Below are 20,708 nucleotides of genomic sequence, written 5' to 3'. Positions count from 1 at the left end.
ACTTTTCCTCGGTGTAAACACTGCAGTTGGCCTGGAGCCTGTGCTGAGTGACACTGAGGCAGCTGGGTGGGGGGAATCCAGAGATTTCCCACTGCACTGAGCATTGCCTTGTCTGAGAAGGTGGTGCAGAGATTGTAGTATGGGGGGGGATAAGATTTTTTTAAATGACCTATATTAAATAAAAGCGAGTTGGAGAAGGCTCAGACACTCTGAGCTTCCAGCTGTGCAGCTCTTAATGTTGTGTGCTTGTCCCCAGTCAGTGACACAGTTCCCTGCTGAGAAAGGTAGGTGCCATCTCTTCAGACATCATGACCTGTGCTGAAACCAGCCTTCCTTGAGGGAGCAGAGCTTTTCCCACAAGGCTGGCAGCCTGGAACACCTGTGCCTCTGATCACCGGGGGCTGTGCATCGCAGCCGTGCTCAATGGCTGCTCATCAAGCGGGAAGCGTTCTTTCCGTGAAAGCCTCTACAGGCTGAAAAGAGCCAGCTTTGTAATGAACCGATTATCAAGGTAAGCCAGAGAAGAAGTAACTAAGAATGGGAGTTATGAAGCTAACGCCTTTAATTGCTATTTTTTAATGATCCCACAGACCAGGTGTATACATTAGGAATAATAATAGTTCATGATCCTGTACTGTTGTGACCTTCAGCCTACCCATTTCCCCTCCTCCACCTTTGTTGTCCTTCTCAGTTGTGGTGTATCTAAGTAAAATTCCAAAGTCCTCAGGGTGGAGTCCTGTCAATTATACCCTTCTCTAAGTGCCATTCATGTTTCCATGGCATTATAGAAACAGATAACCAAGAGTACAATAACATGCATGTCATGAAGCATTTTTGGTATTTACTTGGTTTTCAAAACTTAAAGGGAGAGTAGAGCAAATCCTGAAGAGCATCAGTAAAGACAAAAAAGCAGCTAAGGAGACAAACATAAGCACTGTCATTTACTTCTTGGCACCACGTGCTATAATAACCTAAAACATCTTAATTGTGGCCATCATTTAAATTTACTCTGTGGCTCATTTGGTATGTTTGGAATGCTGCCTGCTTTTCATACTGCACAAAGAGCACTTCTCAACAAAACCAATCCTGTCCACATGTTGTATTTTTATTTGACAGATGTATTTGAAATCATCTTATAATTAAGAAAGGGTATGATCTGGAACCCTGCCGAGATGGTGGAACTCTGTGGGAGAGAGTAAAGATTTTGGACTGCTTTTGTCAAAAATATCCACAGCTCAAAGTGCTAAAAAGCCAGATGGAAGTTCAAGCAAGCAGGAGTTACATGTTTTCATTAGGTACCTCAGTGTGCCAGCTACATGGTGTGACATATTCTAGACTCTTCAAGAATGCTTTCTGCTTTCTTATCTTCATTTACCTTACTTTCATCTTAATGCAAGCCTTGCTGTGACTGCATGACTTATGCACTGTAATAAACACAGCAATTACCCATTTCACTGGCAGTGCCATGGCACAAACAGAATTAACCCAGAAACTCTACTGGTGCACTGCTGAAATTAAATACATAGCTCTTAAACTCTTATGCTACGTTACTATTATTGCCTTCATGACAAATGTATTATAAAACGGATGTTTGCAAATTTCTTGCTCGTTGGATTGCTTCAGAGGAAATCAATTTGACAAACAAATTGCAACTATTTTAGAACTCTTTCTGACTTCAACTTATTTCTGAACCATGCTTTAGGCTATTTTGAGTCCTTGAAACCACAGGTTGGAGTCTTTTAACTTTTTTTTTTTTTTCCTGTTTGCTTCTCAGGAGGCTCTGAAGACCCTGCTTCCACTTGCATACATGACTGAGAGATTGTCAAACATGCTCCGTGCGAGCCGTGTACTTACAGAGGAGGACTGAGAGCTCTCTGTTCCCGGCAGCTCTCGGTGCGAACTGTGAGAACTGATTTATGGCTCGGTTTCTAACTGGACTGGGCCGGTGCTGCGGTCTCGGAGCCTTCGCGGCCGCGTCACTCGCACAGCGGCACGGGGCCCGCACGGCGCCTCTGTCCCCGCACGGCGCCTGTGGCCCTGCGGTGGGGGCTCTGTCACCGCGGCTCTGTCCCTGCGGCTCCGGCTCTGTCCCCGCCACGTCCCCCACCAGGACGGAGCGGAACCGCTGCGGCGCGGCTCATGTCCCCGGCTCCCCACCGCGGAGGATGCGCGGAACGCCGTCCTGTACCGGGACCTGCCCGCGCACCTGCCCCGCTGCTCCAGCGCTCGGGGATGCAGCGGACACCCCGAGAAGCCTTCGCTGCGGGGTTTCGCTGCCACAGCAGCGGGACCGGGACGCGCCATCTGCGCCTTGTGGCCCGAAGCGGCGGCTCCGCGCACCCCGGGAGGTGTGGACACGAGCGGCCGCCCCGCAGGGCCCCGAGCCCCGGCACCCGCAGCTCCTTCACGGCCGGGCGGCACCTGCTGCTGGGGGCCGGGCGGCCGGCAGGAGGCGCTGCCCGCCAATCGCCGGGGTTCTGTGCACTGCGGCTGGGCGCGGATTGGCTGTTCTGCCGGGTGGGCGGGGCCTGGCACACGCGCTGCTGGGACAGCCGCTCCCCGCGGCTTGCGCTTTTCAAACGCTGAGAGGCGGCGAGAGAGCGGCAGCGTGAGCCGTGAGGGACGGCGGGCGGCGGCCAGCGGTGAGTGTGCCCGGGCGGAGAGAGCAGGGACTGTGCCCGGCCAGGGGGTGAGTGTGCCTGGCCGGGGGGCTGCTGAGTTGTGCTGTGCTGCTGGCTGGGCGCGGTGGAAGCACCGCGCTGCCTCCCGCCCTGTGCTGGGTCTCGCTGGCGGCAGCGCGGGGGTGCCTGTGAGGGCAGTCGGGGACAGGGCCGGGTCCCGCCCGGCCGCTGCCGCCCTCCGTGGTCCTTCGCTGCCAAACATCGTCCCGGCCCGGACCAGGGATTCGACGTTTTCAGAAAAGCTTAAAGAAGCTGGCTTTTTCCCCTGTAAACTTCCCTAGTTTAGTGGGAAGCCTTTTTTTCCTCATAGCTGGTTGAATCTCATTCTCCTGGGTAGATGACGTGTTTCTTTGTGGGTTTCTGCCTGCTGTGGGTATGTGTTCTTCTCTGTTCTTGATGATACTGAGCTAAAAAGAAGATGTGGTGTCTTACTGGAGAAATAACGTCAAGGCAACGTGAGGCAGAAGTTCTCCTTAATAATTGCTCTGTACGAATGATCATGTGCAATGAAAGCTTATGTAATAAGCTCGATAATGGTAATAAATTTGATACCGGTAATCTCTCAGTCAGTGAGGCCAGTTATCGAACACAAATGGTTTTCTGCTGAAGTACAGCAGGAAGAAGGTTCAGTTTAGGAGTTAAAGTGAGCATAGCCCTAAGGAGAGTCGTGTAAAATTTCAGACATGAAAATCATCCTCTTAAATGGTAAACTGCCGTATAATGGGGGCAGAAGGAATGCTTGCTTGTTACAGAGTGAGTCAAAGACTTGTGTATTGGATTGTATTGTGACCTTTTCATAATTTCTTAAAGAAGCTAATTCCTGCATATCAGATGATACTTTGAAGATATTTTTAAACTGTGTAATTTGGGTCTTTTCCCTGCTAAATTATGTACAATGATTTGAATCCAAAATAGTTCTAATATGAATATCCATGTTCCATCCCACACGGGAATGTGAACAATGCTGGATGGTAATGGCTTGCATTTGGATCATAACTAGTTTGAGGGCTCCCCCAGAAGTGTCTGACAGTGCATTTCTCTCATTTTAACTGCAAATGTATTTTTGTAGGCTTGCTAACTGTCTCTGAATTCTAATTTGCCTTATTTTTATTTTTTCACTAATAAAGGTAAACCTGCTCTTTAACTTAAAGAAGCCATCAATTACTACTTCTGGTATCCTTCAGTAACCTTTTTCTGCCTTGCTTTTGCATTTCACCTGAAGAGATGCTTCAGGCCTATAAATGTGAACACCAAACCCCAGTATTTTTATTGGGTTTGGTTTTGTTGGGTTTTTTTTTTCACTGTAGTAGAAATGCTGTGGGTGGTGTATCTTCATAATGTGCTGTTCTACTGGTTTATTAAGGTAATTTAATCAGGATTACTACATCATTTGGTTCTAAATGATCTGAACTTGCAAAGAGGACCTTGTCCATTCATGCTTCTCTCTGACAATTAACTCAGCCTTGAAAAGGAAACTTGGAGGAGCTATGAGTGAGCCTAGTAACAAATGTGAATATTCCCACTGGGAGAAGAACCCCACTTTGTCCTCTTGTTACCTATTCCTGCTGTGTTGCAGTTAACAAACAGGAAGGAGTTTTGGTAAATTCCCCCAGGAACCAAATATCTGTTAAAAGTGTAAACTTAAAGGAAATGTGGAACTTACCCAGAATCCAGAGAAGAGTTTTAGAAAGATTAAAAAAGGTACATCTCATTAATAGTTAAGTAGCTATTAGCATTTTTATTAGAACTAAAGCTTATCCCTGGTATCTTATGGATGTGCTCCAGGGAGAAAAAAACCAAACCCCCAACTTATCTTGAGTGTTTACATTATTAAATTAGCATGTCTTGAGTAGTATTCCTTTCAGGTTTTATTTTTACAGTGATTAAATGTGTTGTTTTCAGGCTGCTGCTGAACAAAGTTCTGGCTATTCTAGTTTTATAGCCCTAAACTCACAATATTTGTATATTTTCCTATGCTGTAGCTATGGAATTTCCAAAACTCTTCATTGTTTTGCTTCAGCAGGTGGCTGGTGTAAGACAGAGACGTGCTGCTCCTGACCATGTCGAGGAGAAAGCTGGAGAATAAAAGCCTTTCTGGCTTGTTGGCCACATCTCTGCACACACCAATCAAGACAGAGAACTTCTACAATTTTTATATGCTTGAATCTAAAGAGCTAGGAAGGTAAGATTATTCCTGTTTATTTTATTTGAGCAAGAGGCATTTCTGCTGCAAGAAAATTCTCTGTACAATGAGGCAAAGCTGTAGGTAGTGGATGGAGAATGAAATATGCCCTCCTCCTTCCCTGTCCCCTTCTTTGCATCATGGTGGGTTCTTTAGGGACCAGGAAAAGGGACAGTGAGGCACAAGCTGCCAGCCTATTCCATGTCAGAGAGATCTGGTTTTCACAGATATGTAGATTTGGGATTATCTTCCATTCCCTGCCACGTAGATTCCTGGGGCATGGCCTAAGCAAGAGATGACATAGGGTGATACTGTAAGAAAAAGGATTTTGAGTTGGGTTCCAGGTATTTGGGTGAGTGTTCTGAAACCCAGAAAACAAAGATCTTTTCTCTCCCAGCCCCAGGCAGTGAGACTGAGCTTCAGACAAGCTGCTGTTTCAGGGCAGTTTTGCAGCTGCTTCCCTTGCCCTTGTTTGCAACAGTAAAATAGGAACTAAAGCAACAAAGCACCCAAACCCTCGGTGTTTGTGACCCTGTTTCAGCCACACAAGTGAGTGTGTGGTTTGAAATCCCTGGGTTAATTCATGCCTTGGGAATGCTCAGTGCCCTGGGTGTAAAGCCATGCCAGCCTGATGCTGCGATGGCGTTTCCAAGCTCCCTGAGCAGAAATGTGCCCGGGCAGTGTCACAGCTGTGCTCCATAGGGATCCTTTGCACCTGCAGCTCCCTCTGGCAGCAGAGATGCTCTTCTGCACGTGCTGTGTGAGCTCCTCAGCCTGCATTGTTCTCTTGGGTTTTTTCCTATTTTTCTAGCATGCGCTTTTTATCTGGTACACTTTTGTAGAAGTGCACATTGCAGCCCATAACTTTCTTCTTTTCTTAACTTTTGTCAGCTCTGCTTTTGAATTCTAAGCTCTACAGAAGCAGTTTATATGCAGCACCCTCTAACTCAGGTATTGTTCCAACGCTGGATTTTCAGACTCTGCATATTTGTGAGATGATATCTAAAGCAAACAAAAGTGTAGATTTTGTGTGAATTCCAGAACAGAGTTTTTAATTTTTTATATGCATGCAAAATCAGGCATAACAAAGTAAGTGCCAAAATGCAAAGAAAACTGAAGCAGGACTCTGTTTTACAAACATATCTGTGATTTCTCCTGGCCTAACTACATGTGTGTTTTTTCATGTTTTTAAGTGTATAAATGCTTTTTAAGTGATGTAAAATCCATCTTTTCTTTGTAACCTCTCTAAATGATTAATATGCTTTAATTTTCACTTGCAGTTTTCTTTTTCCTGTTGGGATTATGTGGTAAATAGTTCTCTTGTTCTCTGCTGAAGCTTCCCAAGCCCCATTTCTTCCTCCCACACCCTTATCTGTTGGGTCCTTTGGTATTTAAGACACTGACTCACGAAGCTGGCAGGTTAGGTTCTGTTTAGTGGGTTAAGTAGTTCTGTCCCTGGTGTGTGCGTGGCTTGGCTTCTTTTGAAGTAGTTCAATTTCTGTGGTTTCTGAGCTGAGATATGAAAACATCCTGAAATGAGTTTTTCCTGCAGAGCTGGGCTGTAGGGGGATGGTTACCCAGGCAAGGAGTGGGAGCTGCTGCGCTTGCGTCAGCGCAGCGCTTCCGAGCTGGTGCTTTTGTGTTCCTGCAGCAATTTCCACAGCTCTAAAAGACTTTTTGGGCTTATTTTTTTGCCTTCATTTTTACCTTAATTGGCACTCTACTAATAAACAAGTGGAAATTCGTACATCTCAGATCTGGAGGTATCACTGACTCTTCAGAGTTGTTAAACCCACAGGAACCAGAAGGAAGATTTGCCAAAACTACTGGGGAAGATGGTGCTGTTCTCATGAAACTGAACTGGTTCCCCTTTGTTAAGTTTAGAGACACTTTGGTGGCTGGCAGGGCTGATGTGATGCTAAAAAGAGAATGTGAGCTGGAAGGGGTAGTGCTTCCAACTTGTTTACATTATGAAATTGAGCTCAGTAAGTTCACATGCTCTGCAATAATAATCTGGGTTCACAGTTAGGAAAGAACGTGGCTGTTTCAGGCTTACAAATAGTTGTTAAGGTGAAGAGTGTGCCTGTGTCAGCCTAAATAACTTTCACCTCTAAAGTCTAGTGCTTTCAAAAAAGGGTAGAGAAAATCTGCAACTAATTGATGTTGAAATAAATGATGACCGAAGGCCTGTTTTGTTGAATTTATTTTTAAGTTCCAGCAGTATGATTCAAAGTCATCTTTAAATATTCAATAATTTAGGCACATTTGTGCAGTTATGCAGTTATTTGCAAATGAAAATTGATTTTTTTTTTTGCATGAGATGCTCATCCCTGTTTTGATTAAATACTGAAGTCTAGATTTTTTTTAAGTACTTTTTTTTAAAGAAATGTTCCTTTTAAGCGCTGGGATTTTTGCACCAGAAAAAAGGCAAAGCCTGTAAGGCAATGCCTTTTTCTACTAAAGAATAAGAGAGTAGAGAATATGGCAATGCCATATTTTATTTTCTACTAAAGAAGCCAATTTAGTTTAAAGAACAGAGCTCAGATGGCTCATTCTGAGCTGTTTCATTATGTTTGTCCTTAGTATGCTGTGGTAACAAAAAGTACAGGTGGACAGGCTCATTTTGAAGAGATAAATGTAGGCTGTGCACTTTGTACAAAGCTTGATACTGTTTTTAGAACTTTACTCACAGTTTATTGCAGCCTTTCAAGTTGTTTCTTTGTAAATAAGGTTTCTTTAAATAAATAGATTTTTTGTATATAAGGTTTCTCTTCGCAGTTTGAAAATACTTTGCTTGTATGCAACCAGGCATTTCTGGCAGTGCCAGAAATATTAGTAGCTATAAATTATTTTTTTTCAGGAATTTATAACTTGGCTTTAAGAACTGCAATTTTTTCCTCCTAACTTTTTCAAAGATCAGCTTGGGGTTTTAACTACAGTATGTGGTTTTCTTCTAAAAACATTTCTTTGCCAAAATATGGTTTTGTTTCCATACTTTAACAGTTGGCTAGGAAATAAAGCAACACACTTTGTCTAACTGTAATTGAGGAAGAGAATGCTAAATGATGGCTGCTTTTCTATTAAGATGTTTTGAAACATTTTGCAGATACCTGGGATTTTTGCAGCAGTACTGCATGGTTTGTGGAAGGAAATTCTCTTTATGATTTAAATTTTTTTCCCACTGAAAACCTCCTGCCCCACCCATGCTTTTAAATGTACTTTATTTTTCCTGTTCATTCTCTGCATTTCACAGATGTTTGCTTTGTTTGTTGTTGTCCTGTAGGTGTTTTAATGAGGTTGAGGGTTTTTTAATATCTTGCAACCTGAACAGAGCTCTGGGCAGTCTGGCCAGCCTTGCTTTAAGCAGGAGGTTTGGAGGTTTTTAGGGACCTCCACAAGTCCTTTCCAACCAAATTATTCTGTGACCTGACCACGAGAATGTCCCTGTAACCTGATACTCTGATTTAATGTTTAGCTAGGCTGTATAAAGGGAATTTTCCTGGGTCTCAGCAGAGCCTCATCTAGCTTAGTGTCCTTCTGCAGTGCCTGCAAGTCAATGTTCATGAAACAGTGTAAGAGCAGGCCAAGCATGGCATTTCCCAGTACAATTTTTTGTTTGTTTGCAATTGTTTGCTGTGTCTTATTTCTAATATTAATTTATGCACTTTTGATTTCCTGCATCTCAATGTTTCCCCTTTTGTTTCGTAGAGGAAGATGTGCTGTGGTGAGAAAATGTGTAGCTAAATCCACAGGCCAAGAGTATGCAGCTAAATTTCTGAAGAAAAGGAGAAGGGGTCAAGACTGCAAAGCAGAGATTGTGCATGAAATTGCTGTCCTTGAATTAATGAAGTCCAATCCTCGCATAGTTAACCTGCATGAAGTCTATGAAACAGCAAATGAAATCATCCTAGTGTTGGAATAGTAAGTATGCCTTCATCACATGTCCCATGTTTGTAGGAAAGCATCTTTCAATATATTAATTTTTTGCATGAGTTGTCTGAATGCCCAGAAGAATTGCAACAGTACCCTATATACATTATGCTAATCTTTCATTGTAATATGCTTTATATTTTTTCCTTTAATGATATTTCAGGCAGGCTGACTGGTAATAATGTTCTTGGAATACTGTAGAAGGTCCTGAGTGCATTGATGCAATTTAAATAAAAAGAAAAAAGTCACTGATTCCATGTACACAGATTTCAGAGAGGTTGAGCACATCCATGCCTGTGAACTTCAAGTTAGCACTTGACATTTTTTTGGTGACTGGAGACTTACAGTTACTTTCTTTGTTTTGAGCTCCTAAATTTAGTGGTTTTGTTGTTTTAAAATTAACTTTTGGAACAGTTTCCTAAAAAAATTCCCATATTTTTCACAGATGTTCCCAAAGCTTCTTATTAGCTCTGAAAACAAGTTTAATTTGGGAATTGAATTTGCATTATCTATTATATTTGTTGTATGTGTAAATTTTTGTGGGGAATGTAGGGAACAAAAATACAGCCTGTGAAATTAGTTCTTTCTTAGCTATAAGTTTCTTGTACAAAGTATTTGAAGTGCTGTTGATGGTGGTCTCTGTACACCACGATGTATTCTTTGGAAAATTTGAAGGAATTTTGCTAGATTCTATCTGTAAAAGCTTTTTTTCCCCCTGGAACTAGATGACCCCTAACATATAATTTATTCTAAGGCTTTTTTTTGCAAATCCTTTGCTGCAGAGCTTTCAGCTCTTTACCCATGTGGGTGCCCACCCATCCAGACCATAGTGTAACTTGAGTACAGCAGTACTGTGGGAGCCAGTGCTGGAAACCCTGTGAGAGCTGAAATCGTGGCATCCTCTGCCCTTCCCCTCATGTCCATGTTGCCTTAGGGCCACCTGGGGGGAGGCATTTCTGGCACCTCCCATAACCCCAGCAGTGTGTGCCTGGGTTCATTCATTTTGTTCATTATCTCTTTACTAGACTCTCCTTTTAGAGAGTTTGGTAAATCAGCAGTGAAGTTTTGGCTCGGTGATCTGGAGTTTTGAGGAAGCCCTTCATCCTTGAGAGAGACTTGAGGCACTCGGAGCAGGCTGAGTAAGGATCTCAGGCCCAGCTTGGAAGGAGGCAGCTGACCCTGCAGCCAAGTGGAGGAATAACTCACAAACCACAGGAGCACAGACATTTCCATGCTGCTTTATGCTGCTCTCAGTTATTTATGAACTGGTCTCATGGAAGACATTTTAGATTTGACTTGAAAAGAAAGGCTTCTTTGATTAGGGACTGGTGATAGAACTCAGCTTCTGGATGGCATCTTCCCACTTGCTTGAGGGGATCAGAGCATTCTGAGGTTGCCAGTCAAAGTGCTTTTTGCTGTCTCTACTGCTGTTTCAGGCTGTAAGGAAAGAAAAAGCATCATCACTTTTTTTCCCCTTTTCTAAGTGTTTATATTAAGTGTTTCAGTGTAAATGTGTAAAAAGAAAAATACTCTCAGCCTCTCTGATATTACAGATATTTGTTAGGTAAATATGTGCTATTAAAAACATTTTTCCTTGCTGAAGTTTCAAAATTTAAACTTAATACACAGATATTCTTCATTGTGTTTCAGTGCTGCTGGAGGAGAAATATTTGACTTGTGTGTCCCAGATGTGGATGACAAAATTGGTGAAAGGGACATTGTAAGGCTTATAAGGCAAATACTTGAAGGACTTTGCTGCTTGCATGAAAACAATATTGTTCATCTTGATTTAAAGGTGAGGCTGCAGCAGGCTTTGCTTTAGCACTTTATCTTCACTTTATTCTGTTCATCAAACTAATTTGTTAAATACATTTAAAAGATGAGGACAAGAAGTTTAAATGATATTATGAGATTAAATATTTTTAAATAGTGTTTAGCAATAAGTATTTCATAATAGAAGCTGAAGTGTCATTTAGTACATTGGGCTTTTTTTTCCAGATTGTATTTTATTAATTAGGAATGTAATGTTTTCTGTTCTAGCCTCAAAATATTTTGCTGAGCAGCATCAATCCTCTTGGTGATGTAAAAATTGTGGATTTTGGGATGTCCAGGAAGCTGGAGAATTGCAATGAACTGCGGCAGATCATGGGAACCACAGAGTACCTCGGTATGGAAGGGCTGCTCACAGCCTCTCATGTGGGCTTTGCAGAGAGCAGGAACAGTTCATGGAGCACACTGAGCAGCTTACAGGCTGATAAAGAACATCACAGGGCAAGGCAACATGTTTGAGCTGCTCTTTTTAAAGAGTTGTCAACAAATATTTGCACCAAAAAATCCCAAATTGCATCAATAAGTGCAGCTCTCAATCTTATACTGTAGTATTTGTTAAATTGTTCTAATTAGAATTGAAATACAACATTAGCATGCACAAAGAAATGTTCTTTGAATTAATGTTACAACTTTAATGTTATTCATTATGATGATTTAATGAGATTAAAATATTTGTTGGAAAGGGAGAGATTGCTGTTAACACTTGGCCCTCTCTGAGGGACAAGTTTCCTTCATGGCTGCCAACACTCAGTGTTAAGAGCACTTCATTCTGCAGTGAATACCTTGCTACCCAGCCTATGCTAACAGCCACTGATCCTAAAATTGGCTTGGTCATTGTGTTGCAGCTTTAACATGCTGAAGGCTCTGTACATTCCCATTAAAAAGCTGTATAATTCAAAACCTCTTAAGAGAAAAATGTATTTGCATGCATCTGATTAGAACACATCTTGAAACTTGGATAAACTTGAGGCCATGTAGTGCCACTTTGGTGTGAACCAAGTAAACATCCGTGTCTAGGCAAATGGAAATAACTCTTTGCCACCTTGTAAATCTAATTATTGAAACTACATGTTGAGTCTCATAATAATGGCTGGCAAAAGAATGCCAGAAATGTAGTGTATGATTCAAGGCCATTTAAATAAGATATTTATTAAAGCATTTTTTCCCCCATCTCTTTAGCTCCAGAAATCTTGAACTATGATCCTATTACCACAGCTACAGACATGTGGTAGGTGTGATCTTCATTTTACTGAGGTTTGGTGCAATCCCTTAACAATCTGAGGGCCTGATGCAGTTTCATCTGGCTTCCAGGAATCCCCTTCTGTTGGTGGGCTGGCTGAAAGAGTGAGGGGAGGGATGGGAGGGATGAAGCCCTCAGAACTTAGAGGAGTTTATGGATCTGTTGCACACTTAGTGGGAAATGCAGATGGCTCCTGAGCCTGTGGAGGAGAGGTGTTTGTTCTGAGGGAATAATCACAGTGGCTGGATAACATACTTTAGGTATTACTTACTCCTGGGTGACATGCTTCAGGTTTTAGCTACTCTAGGACACTTCCCTCCCCACTTTTAGGCTGTTAAATAATTTTTTATGCAAAGGGTAAGAAGGATGTAAACTTCCTACTTCTTATTTTTAGGGAAATTCCTGCAGAGTGAATCATAAAAATGACAAATACCTTGAATTGACCCACAACTTTTTGTGGCATTTTATGTGCTATGTTAAAGACTAGTTTTGAAATGTTTCCTTTAAAACATAAAATCTTCAGCATCTTTATTAATATTCACTGTTAAGAGTTGCTAGTTGCTCCTTTGAAATCCTCAGCTCATAGTAGTAACTAAATCTGTTCATGAATGGTTTTTAATCACATATTATTTGCCTGCTTTTGTGGGAAGACATAAGAAAACTCCTGTTGATGCTGTGCTCACCACGACAAACCCAGCAGCTGCATGTTTCCACACTGTAATGGATTCTAAATTCTGATCTATAGATCACAAAAATGTTTTTATTATGCATCAAGAAACCACCTTAAAATTTATCATAGCTGGCATGATCTGTGGTACTCATGTTGATGTTCTTGGGAGAAACATCTCAGCTAGAAGAGATTGTAGCACAACTCAGATGTCAAATGTACTGAGAGGTTGAATAAGTCTTTGCTCTGTTATCCAGAATTGCAGTGAGAGATGGGTTTTGTTTGCATGCACATTAGAAAGTCTTGTCTTTTTTTGCAGCTCTATCATCCAGAATTGCCACATGTCCCAAGAGTGGGCTGTGTAGAAGTGGTATTTCCTTTTCCTAACAATCTCAGCAGGAAGAAAAGGATCTATTGAAATTAAAGAGTTTTCAAAAATCCCTTCATTGAGATATATACACACATATCTTTCCTTGTGTGTGTATGTGCAGTCATGTTTGAATTCCATAAAATTGAGGTGTAACATGTTGGCTGTGATTCTGGGAGTGGGATATGCCAGGAAGTTTGACCTGCAGCACAGTAAACATGCAGGGTGTATTGTTCAGATTCTCCAGTAGCTTTACACATTTTGTTCTCTAGTAGCTTCATACATTGTGTTCTTATCTCAGGAACATCGGTGTCATCTCCTACATGCTGCTGACACAAGAATCTCCATTTGTGGGCGCTGATGTTCAAGAAACTTACCTTAATATATCTCAAGTTAACGTGGATTATTCAGAAGAAACATTCTCATCAGTTTCACAGCCTGCAAAAGACTTCATTCAAAAACTTCTCATAAAAAATCCAGAGTAAGTAGCAAACTCCTCCAGGCAAGAATCCTAAATTTGTGGAGCACCTAGAAAAAGTGAATGTTAATTTATGTGCTTAATGTCACTGACAAGATCAGTTGGACATTTCACAATGCATTGGTATTTTTGACTGGCTATTTTAAAGTGCAAGTTTCGGCTTTTCCATAATGTGTGAGAAGAATTTTGGATTCGATGCCTGGCTAAAATTGTCAGATATTATTTTTATTATTTTTACAGATAATGTTATTATTAGGGAGGCTTGTTCTTTGAGGTTTTTTTTGTTTGAGTTTCTTTATATTTTCATTCAGATAACAGATGATCAGATTTTATTAAAGTATGCTCTAGAAAGGTCACATTATTTTCTATAATTAATGTAGTTTGGAAAGGCAGTGCAGCCTCATTGCAGTGCTTTCTTGTTTCCTGACTTACCTTTATCTTTTTATTTAAATACCTCTCTTACTATATTTTTATACTTGGCAGTGTCTTGCCTTTTTCAGTGTTCTAAAAATGATCTCAATCCAAGACAAAAACTTGTTTGTTTGTAAGACACACCCCTTACTCTGCATTTTTGGGGAGTTCAGACTTCACTCAAGACCTTGCAAAGAAGCAGAACTTTGAGAGTGAGCTGGTCAGGTATTGTAGATTGCAGTGCTAGATATGGTCACCTGTGGTGAGGCAGTGACCCTTGGCATCTCCAGAAAGCCTCCAGCAGGAGGAGTGAGCCTGCCTGCCTGCCTGCCTGGAGAGGCTCTTGGGCAGGAGGAGATTCCTGGGAAGTGCCTGCTCTGAGGCAATGAGGACTCCAAATAAAGTTACAAGAGTCCTTCCTGTCTTAACATCTCACATGGTTTGTCAGGATCTGAAAGGATTCACAAAACCCCAGTATCATGAGGGAATCTTGTCTTTCATGTTTGTGGAGCACTTAGAAAAAAGGAATCAGTGAGGAAGAACCTGCTTTGATAACTCTTAGTGTGGACCTGTGGGATATTTGACATTCTGTCACAATTACTTCTCATTTTCTCCTGGGCATCTCAAGACTGTGCATTATATACTCAATAAGCTGCCTTTTTTTTATTCCCATTCCAACTCTTGATGACACTACCTCCTTGAATTTTAAGAGGAAAAGTCTGTTCTCAGAGAGTCAACTCTGTTAAGTTACACTTTTCTGACTGAAAAATATTCCTGTGTTCTGGTGGAGTAAGGGGGAAGTAGTGGCTCTGCTGTCCTGCAGCCAGTTTTCTGGCAAGGTTTGTGGAAGTTAACAATGCAGAACACAATTAAAACTTGCAGTAGCACTGTACTACGTTATCCACAGGAGCAATTTACTGAGTCTGGTTTGTTTGGTAGGATCTATATTGTGAAAGAGTTTATGCCAGATGAATTGCAAGAGTAAAACTAGAAAATGTCAGAGTTTGTGCCATCCTGTTAACTTGGATATCCTTGAAAGCATAATGACTGAATGATCATGAGCCTCGCTGTTTATGGGCCGTATAAAACATATTGCTTTAAGAGTAAAAGCAAGTACCCATTTATGTGGACCATGTTGAAAACATTCCCAGGGACCATGTTCTTTGTTCTGATGAAAGCTTACCAGCCTTAGGGTAAACTGTCAGCTAAATTTAGATGCATGTAGCCAATACTAACTGTGTTTTGTAGCGGCTGAGGTGGGGATGAAAACACACCAATATTGACTCTTCAGTGACAATTTTGCTCAGGATTTTTAGCATCAGAGCTATTTTAGTTTTCTAGTATTGGTGGAATTAACTCAAGCCCCTTTCCCTTTCTCCCTGTGAAGGGACAGGCCCACTGCAGCAGACTGTCTGTCCCACTCGTGGTTGCAGCAAGGGGAGCTCCCACTCCTGTGCAGCCCTGAAGAGATCTGCTGCTCCTCTCAGCTGCCAGGACACACAGCCAGGTGCTCAGAAGAGTGGAGTGTGAAGTGCAGCTGCAGTGGGAGCTGCAGTGACAAGGAGGACAAGGAGAACATCCCAGAGGACAGCAGCACGCTCTCCAAACGCTTCCGCTTCGACGACTCGTTGCAGTACCCCCAGGAGCTGGTGACAGACTTTGTGTGCTAACGTACAACACAGACTTTCCATGGAATGAATTCAGCATAATCTGTTCCAGTGGTGACAAAAAGGTTCTGGCTTGCCAATTCGTGCAGCATTGGCATGCTGGAAATGCACTTTGATTCTTTTATGCTGGTGCCTCCTTTTCTATCCATTGCTGGCAGTGGATTTAACTCCTGAGGAATTGGAATTGTTGCGCCAATGAAATGAATTATTTTTTGTAAGAAGATATAATTATAATATTTTTGCACTTTTCAAGTTCTAGTCAAAAGATGGTACTAGAGTGAACAAACTGAAACCTGAAATGAGTTTAAGCATAGCCTTTGCCAAACAGTGGTTGAACACATGCATGCTTTTAGGACTACCTTTTCTTTTAGTAAGAAATTGGGAAGGGAAGCAGAGAAGCTGAATCTTGCTGGTTTACTGGAGTTGCTGGCTACCATTCTCACCACTTTGGATAGAGGCTAAATTTGGTATGTTTTGGGACTATGGTGCATCTCTTGGGGCCATTTGGAAACTTGTTTTACCTCTAGGATCACTTGTAGTTCTGCCTTATGGATCTGGGCTACTTGGGCGTTATCATGCATATTCTGTGTGGTTATGCTGTGTTGGATCTCTGCAACACTTGGCATAGAAAACAGGTAGATTGTCAGTCCTTGTGCTTATGGCCCTTGGCTTCTTACCATAAATTACATTGGAAGATGAGGTTTCTATGCTGATGTGAATATTTGAACTTGGTTGTTTGCTTTAATCAAACCTCTGAAATAGTATAATCTACTGCATTGAATTTTCCTTATCTTAAAAAAAACAACCAAAACAATTCCCCCCAAAAAACCCACACAAACAAGCCCCAAAACACAAAGCCTCTAGTTAAAAGAGTAAACTGAAAATAACCATTTTTGCCAGTGAAACAGCAATTAACAGTTTTTCTCTGTGTCCCTCTAATGTAGAAGTGTATCTTGCTGTCAATTAGTGTTGCCCATAATTATTCAGCTTCATGCCTGCTCTGAGAAATGGACTGCAGTGTGTTAATATTTCAAGACAAACTACCTAAAAATTGTTTTAAGCCTTTAAAATTGGTTTGGTTAATGGTATTTTTTAAAGTTCTGTGCCTTCCACTTTCACTTGTTTCTGGCTCTGAGGTAATAATGCCTGTGTCAAGTTTTGTCTTAAAGCAAATGCCAGTTGTGCCTTAACAACCTGAAAGTAATACTCATAAAATAAGCCCCTTAATCATAACAGAGCCTGTGAGCCTTTTTGGGCAGTAAATTTATTAAAACTCTTACAGATGTTTTAAAAGTAAATGCCACTTCAAAATATTTCAAGATTTTCCACTCCTCAAAGGTTAAATTTAATTGTCTTTAAATTGGATTTGTTTTCTGTAATAAAATACCACAATCTGATAATCTTTTTCAAGTGTGCCTGTGGATTTGTCAGTAGTTGGGCAGATGGCATTTTGGAATACAACTGAGAGGTGAACCTGATGGGTGGTAAAAGGTTGTGTTTTATCTTTCTGCACACAAGGAAAAAGCAGGATTTTCCCAAACAGATTGCAGTGTAAGGTGTCACCAAAACTCATGGGGGGATTCAGGACTGTTGCCTTGGTTTGGGGGGATGCTCACACTGACAAGTGGAAAGCAGACTGAGGTGTAAGGCATGTAAAACTTCTCAGCTTCTGTTTGTCAGAAGAAGTTGTTCCCCAAGATTTAATGTCATATGAAATAAAGTAACAGGTTGGTTCAGCACAGACCAAGCTCTGATAGCTGGGTGTGAATGAGCCACACCAGGTCTCCTCTGTGGATTAATTCTCATGGAGCTTTTCTCAGTGGTACTGATTGTATATATGATTACAGAATTACTTTGCAGGAGCCAGCTGTTGGATTGTGCTCAGGTACTTTACACCCTTACTTTTCAAAGTCCTTGGCTTTTCCCAGTTAGAGGAGTCTTACCTGACCTTTTGATTTTTTTCCACCATCATGGACTCCAGTTTGAACTGAGTAAGTTAAAACCACAAATTATTCAATACATATGTAGAAGTTCAAGTTCACTTAAGATAAGGAAGAAAATGCCAAAAAGTAGTGTAAATAAAGGTAAAAAAGAATTTTTAAAAAATTGTTGTAATTTAAAATTCTGCTGAAGTATTCCTGAATTAAAATTAAAACTGTTTTTTAGCATCTGGAAAATAAAACTGATAGCATATGTCAGCACTTTATGATAAAGCTGTTATTTCTTAATATTTTTATCACAGTATCTGTTTACATTTCTTACTACTTTAGAGCTAACTTAACTTTAAATAATTGGTTTTATCCAAAGCAAAGAATTTAAGTTTCGAAGACTTAATTTGTGTTTTATATATGCTTAAAATATACATTGAATCAGACTTTGTTTAGATAAGTGTGTTTGAGTTATTTTAAAATATTATTGTGCAAATTAACTCCAGTTGAATGTAAATACATGCACTGTAAGCAACTGTTACTCTGTTTTGCTTCTTCTCATATTACTGGGACTTTCCAAGTGTGAATAAATGCTGAGTAACATTTTGAGATGACTGAAGTAATACTTCTATACAATTAATGACCTTTTTCTTTTTAAAAAACATAAACTTTGCCATTTCCCCAAAACTTCAATTTTTTTTTTTTATTTTATTCACAGAATCAGAGGCTAATTGAGGTTGGGAGGGACCTCTGCACGTCCATGCCCCCTGCTCCAGCCATCCCACCTAGGCCTTGCTGGGCAGAACGACGCCCAGATGGCTTTGGGTCTCCAAGGAAGGACACTGAGTCTCCCTGGCCAGCTCTGCAGTTCTCAGCCAGCCTCACAGTAGCTGTGTTTTCTTGTGCTCAGATGTTCTCACATGTTCCAGTGTGTGCCACTCCCTCTTGTCCTGCCCCTGGGCATCCCTGGTGAGAGCCTGGCTCCATCTTTGCACCCCCACTTCAGATGATGGGATGTATTGGTAAGAGTCTCCCTGAGCTTTCTTCTGGCTAAACAGTCCCTGCTGCCTCATCCTTTCCTTGTCTGTGTCTCACACTGGGCACTGCTCCTGTGTGAGGAAAGGGAAGGATCAGCTCTGTCACCCTGCTGGTGCAGCCCATGCCATCAGCCCGGGCTGGGCACACTGCTGCCTCCTGTCCAACTGCAGGAGCCCAGGGCCTTCTCTGCAAAGGGGTTTTTCCAGCTGGATGGCTCCAGGATGTATCAGTGTGCAGGACTCTTCCTCCACAGCCCGTTTCTCCAGCCTGCAGAGGTGCCTACGGACGGCAGCAGGAGCTGCAGGTGTATCGGCACTCCCAGTTTGTGTCACCTGCAGCCTTGCTCAGGGCATGCTCTGCCCATCATTACCCAGGATCTTCTGGGAGAGTGTCAGAGGTCTCGGCAGGCAGTGCTGCTCTCCCTTCAGCTCCTGGCAGTCCTTTCTCTGCAGAGAGTTGCTCCAGTCTGACTTGCCCTTGCTGAACCCATGCTGACTACTACCAGTGAATCATGAATTTAGCAGCTCACTTCCTGGAACTGTTCCCCACATGTCTGGGGTTTATGTAAAAAATGTTGCTGTTCCTATTTGTAATGATCTAGTTATATCTTGCTGTACTTAATGAGGTGATACTTTTTATATTAAATTCTACTGCCCTTTCTGAATGGCTGTGTGTAAGACAACTTAAATGCAATCTTTGTTATACATATTAACTTCCTAGGGCATTAATGGTACATTTTATTCATTTTCGAGTAGATGGCTGAAATAAAAAAACAACAAACCCCAAAACAAGTGTGCTTTAGAAAGGGAATTGCACTCAAAAGAGAGGGTTAACTCCTGGTGGCCTGGGTAGCGTGTTTCTTCCAAAGGCACATTTCATTGACAGAGCTTTTCCATTGTTTGAAATGCACAAATGGCCTTTCTTTTTAGTGAAAGAAACAGTGTGTCCATGTGGCTGCTTTGGTGTTGCAGCATTAAATTCAGAAATTATCTGAATATTTACGTTTTTGCAGTGAGAGTTCTTACCAGGAATGATGCCTAGTTTTTTTAACATATCAAATAAACAAACTATTCTGTTTAATGGCGGTTTGAGACAACTGGAAATTTCTGCTTTTTCAAAAATCCTAAAGGAGGAGATGTCTTTGAGAAATACATCACAGTGACTTTAAACTGAGAGTAGATTAGATAATGAGAAGAAATTCTTGACAGTGAGGGTTGTGAGGCACTGGAAAAGGTTGCTCAAAAAAGCTGTGGATGCCCCATCCCTGGAAGTGTTCAAGGCCAGGTTAGACAGGGCTCTGAGCAATCTGGTCTAGTGGAAGGTGTCCCTGCCCATGGCAGAGGGTTGGAAGTGCATGATCTGCCATTATATGGTAATAACTGACCCTCCTTTCACCAGGACAGCGGTGCTTGTGCTCTTGCCAGGTGAGGCAAGTTGAGTTTGAAAAAACACTTGGTAAAATTGGGGCAGAACACGAGTGTGCTATTACTGTGTTTGTTTCAGAAACTGCTCATCTTGGGCACTGAGAACCTGCCAGCTGACAGGCTTGAAAATACTGCTTGGTCCACTCAGCATTGCAGAAATGAGCAAGATACAGAATGAATCAGTGTAGGAAGTCTGCTGAATTTAATGGTAATATTACAAGGCTGAATTGCCAAGTCATCTACCAGTGAGTAATGTGCTATGAGAGTAAAAGGAAGCATTTTAATAATTAAAAGCAGGTACAGCAATGATCCCATAAAAGTTCTTATCTGATATCCCATGTAGTGAATAAACAGGTAGGTATTATTATTGTTGGAAGAAGAAAATTCTTCTGATAATGAAAGACACTACATGTATAAGCATTTTCTTTATAATGTCTCTCATATTAGCAATCTGTTTCTTTCTTCCTCAGAAGAGTACAAGCAGGTATGCTGTTTCCAGTTTCCTAATCAGACAATAAACCCCAAAAGGTCACATGCTAGCAAAGGGAATCCCATGCCTGGCAGTGTGTGCTGAATGTGCCACTGCTTGCTGGAGGTGTAGTTCTGGGAGTTGGAATAGCAGGGAACTCCCTTTGCCTGGTTTCCAGCTGGACTGGTCCATAGCATAGCCAGTACAGACCAGAACTAGTGTGAATCTCCCTGTGCTAGGTTGAGTATGAGGCTATTTCAAGTTTCAAAATCAAAACCAGGCTTTGGTGCTGGCTTGTATTTAGAAAATGCACTGGGAATTCCAGGTGATGTTGAGCCTTTTGCAGCTGGACAAAGCAGAAATACCCTAGTGGTTCTTTGCCTGTGGTATTTGAAT

The 20,708-nt window shown here is 41.6% G+C and overlaps 1 protein-coding gene across 3 annotated transcripts; it reads left to right on the top strand.

Moving 5' to 3' along the window:
- The first annotated feature begins 2,526 nt into the window (after positions 1-2,526).
- Positions 2,527-16,858, top strand: STK17B (serine/threonine kinase 17b). Of its 3 annotated transcripts, none has more exons than XM_064718913.1 (8): positions 2,527-2,642; positions 4,705-4,863; positions 8,572-8,784; positions 10,444-10,588; positions 10,834-10,960; positions 11,803-11,851; positions 13,199-13,378; positions 15,174-16,858. In XM_064718913.1, exons 2-8 carry the CDS (start codon positions 4,742-4,744, stop codon positions 15,454-15,456), a joined length of 1,119 nt encoding a protein of 372 aa, XP_064574983.1. In that variant the 5' UTR covers positions 2,527-2,642; positions 4,705-4,741; the 3' UTR covers positions 15,457-16,858. The 3 variants fall into 3 exon arrangements, with proteins under 3 accessions (XP_064574983.1, XP_064574985.1, XP_064574986.1); XM_064718915.1 differs by having other exon boundaries at positions 2,569-2,642; positions 4,702-4,863; positions 15,174-15,588; XM_064718916.1 differs by having other exon boundaries at positions 2,596-2,689; positions 15,174-15,588.
- The last annotated feature ends 3,850 nt before the right edge of the window (positions 16,859-20,708 follow it).

This window comes from Zonotrichia leucophrys, chromosome 7 (genome assembly GCF_028769735.1).
Source record: "Zonotrichia leucophrys gambelii isolate GWCS_2022_RI chromosome 7, RI_Zleu_2.0, whole genome shotgun sequence".
NCBI classification, from domain to species: Eukaryota; Metazoa; Chordata; class Aves; order Passeriformes; family Passerellidae; genus Zonotrichia; species Zonotrichia leucophrys.
Note: the sequence above shows the minus strand (reverse complement) of the source record. Positions and strands in the feature narration are given on the sequence as shown.

Bases quoted from the DNA above. Each gene is read 5' to 3' on its own strand.
- STK17B (XM_064718913.1), top strand. From the start codon at position 4,742: ATGTCGAGGAGAAAGCTGGAGAATAAAAGCCTTTCTGGCTTGTTGGCC. The intron at 11,852-13,198 runs GTAGGTGTGATC...TTCTTATCTCAG, and splicing joins ACCACAGCTACAGACATGTG to GAACATCGGTGTCATCTCCT. The intron at 13,379-15,173 runs GTAAGTAGCAAA...CTCCCTGTGAAG, and splicing joins CTTCTCATAAAAAATCCAGA to GGACAGGCCCACTGCAGCAG.